Source organism: Ananas comosus, linkage group 2, assembly GCF_001540865.1.
Source record: "Ananas comosus cultivar F153 linkage group 2, ASM154086v1, whole genome shotgun sequence".
NCBI classification, from domain to species: Eukaryota; Viridiplantae; Streptophyta; class Magnoliopsida; order Poales; family Bromeliaceae; genus Ananas; species Ananas comosus.
Window position 1 is genome coordinate 10,506,933 of NC_033622.1, and position 9,661 is coordinate 10,516,593.

General features: G+C 36.8%; 1 protein-coding gene across 3 annotated transcripts; it reads right to left on the reverse strand.

Annotated features, from left to right (window-relative positions):
• Positions 693 to 7,503, reverse strand: LOC109706695. Of its 3 annotated transcripts, XM_020227648.1 has the most exons (11): positions 6,497 to 7,496; positions 4,815 to 4,976; positions 4,564 to 4,628; positions 4,287 to 4,425; positions 3,375 to 3,438; positions 2,867 to 3,084; positions 2,617 to 2,730; positions 2,414 to 2,519; positions 2,120 to 2,331; positions 1,934 to 2,037; positions 693 to 1,179 (listed from the first exon to the last, which is right to left on the reverse strand). In XM_020227648.1, the coding sequence occupies exons 1-11, from the start codon at positions 7,373 to 7,375 to the stop codon at positions 1,029 to 1,031; spliced, it is 2,214 nt and encodes a 737-aa protein (XP_020083237.1). In that variant the 5' UTR covers positions 7,376 to 7,496; the 3' UTR covers positions 693 to 1,028. The 3 variants fall into 3 exon arrangements, with proteins under 3 accessions (XP_020083237.1, XP_020083236.1, XP_020083238.1); XM_020227647.1 differs by having other exon boundaries at positions 4,287 to 4,628; positions 6,497 to 7,495; XM_020227649.1 differs by lacking the exons at positions 693 to 1,179; positions 1,934 to 2,037; positions 2,120 to 2,331 and having other exon boundaries at positions 2,414 to 2,538; positions 4,287 to 4,628; positions 6,497 to 7,503.

The following is a 9,661-nucleotide window of genomic DNA, read 5'->3' on the forward strand; positions in this document are numbered from 1 at the left end:
CATCTGTTGTGCTGTGTCGGTACGTGCCACGAGTGCTTAAATTCTTGGTCTGCATTGTGTCTAAATGTATAAGAATAAAAACAAAAATAAAAAAAGAACAATTATGGAAAGGCTCCTTATAGTAAGATGAGAATCAATCCTTAATAAAAGGTAAAGCAACGGGGATTGCGATGAATCGTGTATTGGATTTGAATTAAAAGTTTTGATTTTAGTGTCTATCTTTTATAATCTTTTATTTTTATACCCTGGATCGTATGTTCTCTCAAATACAATAAAACTATTCTCTTAATAAAAGGCTATTGAATATTCTCCCGAGTAACACAATAGTTTGTGAGATTGCACAAATCCTATGTCAAAATATTTTAAATAGAATTAAAATTTGACGGAAAGGAAGCAAAGTTAAAAATAATAAAATTTAGAAGTAAATTCAGATATGAAGCATCTGCACATTTTTCATGTTTCTGCAATGCACTAATTGTGGAGATTACTACATCAAATCATTTGGGCACGTATGGTAATGACTAATAAACTCAATCATTAGCACCTTTTTTATTCTACTAATCATGTGATTTTGAATAATTTGCTTCATTATTTTGTGATTTTATCTCTATTTCACTTTAAAATATCTATCATTAAATAGAGTGACAAGACAATAATACAATTTACAAATCATAAAACATAGGCCAATGAGATACTGCAGTTCGCCACCCAATGATTTATAACTTTTAACACTTTAATACTCTGACAGATCCTTAACAGTGATACAACGAAAAGCCAGTAGAATGAAAAAATAAAACTTTTAAACTATCAAATGGCAAAGTGAAAATGTGTTAAATCACATGGGGAAAATTGAAATCACAAGAATATGAAAATCAAGTAATGTATGGATATGAAGGGGCGGGGCGCAGAATGTCTATAGAAGTTCCAGAATACAAACAACAGTAAAACAAGTAGTGCATATTTCGCAGTTCCCGCGAACTCGATCTTTTCTCCCACAATTTCTGTTTGTTCAACTCACAGAGAGGATTTTATGAGTCGGACGTGAGAAGGGCCAACATCGCATCTGCACTCTCGGGGCCATCGTTGTTCACACTTGGAATTATGTGATCCGGTGATACGAATCGCACAAACTCTCGCAGTTCAGTGAAGCTGCAGTGTTCGCTGTATGGAACTTCATACCTGAATATAAGCAAGGCCAAGGCCAAGATCTTATTACAATGGGAGCTAACCAACTATTAAAAGCTACCAGCTAATATGCAGAACATATAATTTGACTGTAACTCCATGCATAGGACTTGTAGAAATACATATCAAAAGCCCAGTCATCACCTCAAATTGAGAACTTTGTAAACCAGAAAGTCTGAATTCTCAAACTGCTGCTATGAAGAGAAGCTAAAATATGTTTCTGAGCACCAAAAGCAAAAGTTTCAACTTTGAACTTCTACTCTCGTTCTTTAATAGTTTTGATAAAAACCCATTGGTGTTTCTCCTAACATTTATACTTAAACATCACTTTTGCACAAGCTCCAGTAGGCTAAAGAAGCATAAATCATCATCAAATTAGAGATAGAGAGAGAAGCGGGAGCCGATTAACGAAGACCCTTTCTTCAATCTAGAAAAAGAAATCAATACCATGGTCCTTTCCTAATTGCAAGAGAGAGAGAGAGAGAATTAGCTGTACAGATGGAGAACTGGATATCAGAGCGCCTCTAATTCATGAAGGAATTCTTGACGAAACTACTACTAGAGTCATTTCTAAATGAAACGAACATAAAGATCCCACAATGTATATGTAGGTCCAACTTTATCTTCATATTAAATAAACATTCCAGCAGTCCCAAATACGATAGACATAAATTGTTAATTTGAATGAAATCATACTTCATACAGAAATATTAACGAGTAGCATTAAGAGGAACGCTTGAAGTTATACCTAATGATGGTGCCCTGTTGCCACCTTCTCCCAGGAGTTTTCCTTTTGCCTTTCCCAAATGACCAACCAGTAGGAGAAAACGCAACAATAAGATCAAACCGGCCCTAAGCAACATAAAGAAACATCAGATTATCATTTAGAACCTTTTCTCTATGAAGAACTGATAAAGAAATGTTATTTTCTTACAGCATATTGGTTGGAGATATATTTCATCCTCTTGAAGCTAGCAAGAGTCCACATCGGGACGACATGGATGTGGCTCTCCATTTCATTCTCTGTGAACCATTGCATGTCCTCCTCGCGAAACTCCAAGCACCTCAACAAATGAAGCTTCGCAGATCCTACAAATACTTTCTTTCTAAGCAGACGAGCAACCTCCAGAAAAACTCGCTCTTTTCCTGCAGTCAAGTGGTGATTACATGACATGATGCATTGGAGAGAGAGAGAGAGAGAGAGAGAGAGAGAGAGAGAGAGAGGTACCAATAGTGTAGCTACCAATGAGAAAGAGAGTTTTTGGGTTGAACGACTCAGCTTGAATGGCCTCAATGACAAACTGTATTACAACCTCTTGTTTTGGAAAGTCATACTGCATAGACGTGCCATTACTAGCAAACACAGATTCGAAAATGAACTTGAATATATAAAGAAAATTAAATGTAAAAAGCCCTTAAGAAAGGACATACTTGAGGATTACAGTAGGTTGTGTCGAGTATGAGAGTGTGGATACGACACGATTGCAATGCCGAGTAGCTAGCCATCTCTGAAGAAAATCTAAAGTCTCCAGTGTGCAGAACAGCCTATGTATCCAAACAAAATCAGAAGCATTTCAGAGGATATAACTGAGTTTCGTAATAGAATTAACAAGATAAAGTTTGAGAATAAATGCCAAGAGAAATTAATACTATGCCATTCAGAAACTCAAAAATAACTTACCTTACCATTGGGTGGTTCGAAAAGAATTATGATAGATCCAGGGCAATGGTTCGCATCGAAGCATGTCAAACTAACACCTGCAACAGTAATCTTTTGGTTTAGAGGCAAGACTTGCAGCCTATCCCCTGGCACACCGATCTTGAGGTTTATAAGGCGTGCTGTGATTGAAGAGCAATAGATCTTTCCATGACAGAAGTGTCTCGTCAAACCCTGGTAATCTACAGGATAAAGAAGAAATGAATTTCTTATAAAGAATCATCCAGCAATGTATAGAGAGCATTTTAATATATGCCTCTCACCTGTCTTCCACTGTAAAGTGAAAAAAGCTTACCATACCCTAGCACCATTTCTAATGTTAAATTACTGTTTTGAAATTGAATGAACCAATTTTGAAATAAGATCAACAAATATGAGACCTAAAGTGTGATAGCAGATCAAATGGAGGTCGACTTTTCAAGCTTAATTAATGTATATCAGTGGCTGTCATGAAGGAGAATACTGGACTTACGGTCTATATGGAAGTGTGTTAGAAACCAGTGAGAACAGTCTCCTCTTAAATAACGAAATGCATCCTGCAATCACAAGATAGTTAATCAGCAAAGAATATGTAGGATCCGGCAAACTTCATAAAGAAGGGCCAGGAATAAGACTGTTTGTCGAATAGCTTTGTGAACTATCTTTTAGGTAGACAATGCAGCATTATCAGACAGTACTATATTACACTCATTATTCTTAGCAATTAATGCAATTTAACAAACATGCACAAAAAAAAGTAGATATCTGATAACAAATTGAAGAAATTAAGACAATAGGAAAAGAAAGAGAACAATGTTTCATTAAAGCATGAGCTCTGATCTAGACCTGCTGCTTCAGCAACAAAGAGCAGAAGTGGAGAGGATCCTAATATAATTTTCTTTCTAGATGGCACTATTCAAAGTCTCAAACAGCACTAAGCTGTACAGGAGGATCAAACATTCCTAAATCTTAATGAAGATTTACGCATAATCTGTATCAGGAATGTGTTAATAGCAAATAATCTCCTACAGTGTACCTTGGAGCCAAAAAAAAAAAAAGAAAAAAAAAATCATTTAGCAAGAAAGCCCACAATAATGAGAACAATGGTTTATTAAACATGTCATGCAAGTTTGCACATTGAAGGAAAAGCCCATTCTATCAAACACAATAGCAGAATCACAATAAATGCGTTAAATGCACTTGCGTACCAATGCAAGGGTAGGGCATAGATAGGTTGTATAGACTCAATTCCATAGTAAAAAACAGATGACATGGTCAGTACACGAAATGAATTAAAGCATAAAACAATTAGTTTAAATCCTAGTAGGAAAAGAAAAAAAAAAAGAGGATCATGGAAAAGCAAATTATAAATGCTTGACTAAAATATAAAATGACTCAAACATACCACTCGAAATGGCGTCCCTGGAATGCAACACCAAGGAGGTATATCTCTAACTTTACCTATATTTACACATTTTCTACCTCTCTTTATAGCTGAATTCCTCTGGCTCTTCATACCTGGGGGTTTGCTGACAGTGCAAATCCTGTTTGTATCAATGACAGAACCACGAAAGTATTCTGTTATTAATTTATTCCCAGAAGAAAATTTGGTGCACACATTAGTTATTTGATTTGACGAATTAGTATCAACATCTTCGGCATGACAGTGTCTTTTACGCAACTCGCTGAGTGCATGGATAATCTTCTTTCTAGGACCAAATGCATCAATTCCTATGTTCAGAAGATCCTGTAATAATTCAGTAAGCCAAGACCATCAAATAACCAGCATGACGAGATGTAGAACCATTTACAGATGACAACTATTAATAAATTGTTTGGTAACGGATCTTAGATCCACGGACTTCTTTAACACAATATGGCGCATGATCAAAATTATGGAGAATAAACGCAGCTGATGAGTAATATATTGTACCTCTTCGGTTAGCCATTGCAAAGTTTCCCAATCAATCTCTTCCCTCACAAAAACTTGCTCATATCTAGATAAACCCAAGCTCCTCAGGAATTCAATAGCCGAGCTGGTGTCAACATTGCCTTGAGGTAATGTTGATTTTGCTCCAGATACTGAATGAATTGCCTACAAGATACATATTAATGGCCACAAACTGAAATATTATATTTTGGCTTATTATTTTTTGACTTCGCAACAAACTATAATGAAGAGGGCAATACAAAGAAATAAATACAATATACTCAGATATATCAACTCAGTATTCAAAGAAATAAACAACACAATATATTCAAATACATCAGCTCAATATTCATTCCATAAACAAACAGAAACTAACTGAAAGACATTGACAAACTAGTGCAAATGCGCATGCACACACCGCACACCGAGAGAGAGAGAGAGAGAGAGAGAGAGAGAGAGAGCCCAAATGCCTAAAATCTTCAACCAGTTGATAGCTTAGGCTTCCCCCGGCATAGCGCATGGCATTCCCAAATAGTGCCAATTTACATAATTACATGAGTGAAAGAAAAAAAATAGCATATATAGATTAGAGGCCCAGCGTATTCAATTGAGATGATTAGTTCTCTCTTTACAGGGCATTTGGATTGACGTAATTGTAGTTCAGTTTTGGAAGCAGTAAAAATATTGGTCTTGTCATCAACTAGCATAATACCGAAAAGATTCACCATCTAGTCATAGGCTAGATTTTTTAGTCTTTCTATGAAAGATGACTTAGGCCCATTTTAAAGGGAATTTATTTTTAAGAATATAAACCCATGGCTACCTACAGGATTTTTTCAGTGCCTCATGATGGATACCGAGACTAATATTTGTACTCTTAATGAACTTGATTTACGATCGAATTGCAACTTCATCAATCCAAACGCCCCCCCTTAATGTAGGACCCATGTTTCTGCATATAATATCAAAGCCACACCGAGGGACGTTACCATGCAGTTCCCCAGTTGCACATTTAAGTTATACTCAGCAGAAGTAGGACATGAAGGATGATCGCAACAGCATATTATAGAATCATGATCCTGAAATCTCATATGGAATCTATATTTAAATTTTAGAAGAACTTGAACAAGTGAAAGCATGTCGAAAGAGGTTGCAAGAGTAAACTACACAGCAATTCTCACAAACTGATTAACTAGGACAGCTCAAACCGATGCATTTATCAAACCAGATTTAAACTTAGTCTAAAAGTATAAGCTGCATTACATAATAGTTAAAAAACAAGGTTTTCAAAAACTGAGGAAATTTCAACTCCATAAAACAAACCTAGGAATTAGTTGACACAAATTGGCACTAAACATGATCCCAAAAAAGTCTGATATTGATCACCCACAAAAATGTAAACAGAAATAGATAAACCTGCCCAGATTTGAACAAAATCTCCATAGTCAGACTAAATAAGTTAAACTAGTATTTAATTTATTCCGGATATTTTGGCAACCCCTTAAACTACTATCCGTAAAACAGAGGGAAAATAAAAATCATGAATAAGGGCAATGCCAAAAGTTATCGGCTCAACAAATTCTTTCAACTCTAATTAAAGTTTTCATGTGTAGCATGTTTACGAAACGTAGTTGTAAAAAAAATGCCTAGCCAAACTAACAAAAGAGCTGGTTGAGTTAATCTACCCCTGAAGTTCCATCTTTGTCCAGGCAATCATTGGTGTGAATCTGCCGCTGTTCTTCACTCAAATCTGAGATATCGAGTCCACACAACGGACATTCCACTCGATCACTCCACAGCAACTCAGATGCTGCAACATCCAGATTACTCCTTTCAAGTACGGAGGCTTCGCGGTTCATATCGCCTTGGGCATCCACCTCAGAGCATAGATTCATCAATTCATTTAGCTGCGTGCCCGCCTCGGAATCCTCGTCAGTATTGCCTTCTGAGCAATCACCTCCATTTCTACAAGAAATAGAATTGGCTCTTGGTTCCAACAATCTTGATTCAATAGACATCATGTAATAGCTCCCCTTAGGAATCTCACACTTACTCCCTTGTTTCTCCTCATCATCTGCTAATTTTGATGCTGTTGATGTAAAAAGAAGTGATTTTTCCTCCTTGTTACCAATCCCACTCTCTCGTACTCTCCCATATCCCTCTATTCGCGATTGAAACGATGCACGAACGACAGTTTCCTCGTCCTTTACACGATTATCAGATGCAAAGCAGAAAATATCCCTCCGATCCGTCGCCTCCCTCAACACTTCTCCAGAAATCCTAGAATCGACCTCTAGGGTTTTGGATACCGCCCGATTCTCCTTCCCCGGCGCAGGAGCTGGCTTCGCCCGCTTCTTCTTCGGGCGCGTGGCGTTGGACGGCTTCAATGGCTCAGATCTAGGGTTTCCGAGGGAGGATAGCAAGAGACTCTGCGCGAAGGAGAAGGCCTCGCTAGGGTTTTGGAAATCGTCGCCGTCGTCGCCGTCCTCGGAGATCGCTAGGGTTACGGCTCGCGCAGGGTTTTGTGCCCTAGGTTTCGTCGAGGGTTTAGGGTTTGAGAGCATTTTTAATGGAGAGGATACGGGGGAAGGGGAAGGAGATGAGAGCTCACTATGAGAGCATTCGTAAATGCTACCGGAGGGAAGAGGAAGATGAGGGGTTTTTTACGAAAATGTCCCTCTCGATAATTATATTTGTTGCTCAGGACCTGGTTGGTTGTGTGGCATGCAAAGCTATTTGCTTAGTAACTTTGGAAATATATATATATAATAATATATAGGGTAGTGCTACTATGCTATCCGAAGTATCTAATGCTTCCAATTTTTTAACCATTAGATAAAAAATTATACGGTTGGGATGATTGCCATCCCTCAGGGTTGAGTAGTACCCGTAGGGTTAAGTGATCCCCACAGGTTAATAGTATTAATCCAACAGTTAGAAATGATTAAAGGGATTGATATAAGGGCTAAAAATTCGGAAGCACCAGATCTTCTATACTTCCGATAGCATAATTGCAATACTCATATATATATATATATATATAATATATATATATATATTATATATATACTATATATAATATATATATATATATATATATGAATTGAGCTTTTTATGCTTTAAAAATACCAAGTTATTGGTGCTTGTAAATTTTTAGCGCTTGGATTAATAGATTGTGCGGTTAGGATGATGTGAGCCCCCTTGGTTTAGTAGGTGGTTGGTTGAATAGTATAATCTAACGGTGAAAATGATCAAAAACGTAGAATCTAACAGTAAAAAATTCACAAGCACCAAGTGCTTGGTGCTTTTACAAGCCCATAGCCGGACTCTCTCCCCCTCTAATATATATATATATATATATATATATATATATATATATATATATATATATATATTGTATTAAAATTATTCTTAATAATTATTAAAAAAAAAAAAAAAAAACTGAAATTTAGCACTTTTGTAATATAATTCATAACTTTTCGTTTGCAAATAGGCCCTCCAAATTTTATTAAATAGTTTAATAGGTACCTATGCCTGACAAAGTTATTAATTAATAGCCATTTTAATCGCATATCTTACACATAATTTTTATACTTCAAACCATAGAGAAATTTTTTTTTTCTTTATTTCAATAATTAACTATCAGAATGAAAATATAGTAAATCTATCTTGCAATTTATTGCTTTTTCTTGTGTTAGAAAAGAAAAATATATATATATTTTTTTGTATTTAAAGTTGGCCAATTTGCATAAAAATCCACTTATTTGGGCTTTTGCAAAACCGGCAACCTTTTTTGTTTTTGCAGATTGGTCCACTTTTTCAGCAAACTGACAATACCCTTTTTACTTTTCTCTTTCCTCTTTCTTCCTTTCTCCTCTTTCGTTTCTCTCGTCTTTTTTTTTCTCGCCGCAGAGCGGAGGCGAAACGGTCCGTCTCCGCTCTCACCCTCATTCTCTAGCCCTGCCTCGCCCTCGCCTCCGCCACGCACGCCACCATTCCTCGCCTCCAACCTCGCTAAGGCGCGCGCACGACTTTTTTTTTTTTGCTTTTTTCTTTTCTTTTCTTCTCCGACTCTTCTCCACCGTCTCCGACGACGATGCCTCCTCGTCCTTCTCGTCCTTCCCGCCCTTCTCATCTCTCCCTGTCCTCATTCTCTGCCGCCTCCGACGACGATGCATCTTCGCCGGCGCCGACGTCGACACCCGTGGAGGTCACTACGACGCTACAGGCTCGGAGCGGGGGTCCTTAGCGTGTTGTCGCCGGTACCTCGTGCTGTTGGCAGAGAAGGTGACAAAAAAAATTATAGAAAAACAGAAAAAATAAAGATAAAAAATTATATAAAAAAAAGGATAACATCAATTGTATCGTTAACGTGCAAAAAAAATTATTAAGTTGCACTATTTAAGTGTAAACTGCAGCCTTAAGATGAAAACACACTCTTTAAACGAAAATTAAACTCTTTGAGAAATAATTTACACTGTTTTCTTCTTATTACACCTTTCAGATGTAAACTGCATCCATTAAGATGAAAGTTACACTCTTTAAACAAAAGTTGCACTGTTTCTCTTGTTGCACCATTTTTTCCTCTTGTTAGCTATTTTTTATCTTAAACTGCACCATTTTAAGAGATATTTATACTGTTTCTCCTCTTGTTGCACTATTTCTGCCGTAAAATAGAGAAAATAGTGCAACAAAGGAGAAACAGTGTAAGAAAGAGAAACTGCACTGTTTTAAGAGATATATATACTGTTTCTCCTCTGTTGCCCATTTCTGTGTAAATAAGAGGAGAAATAGTGCAACAAGAGAGAACTCACTGTTTAAAGAGATATATCTACTGTTTCTTCTCTTGT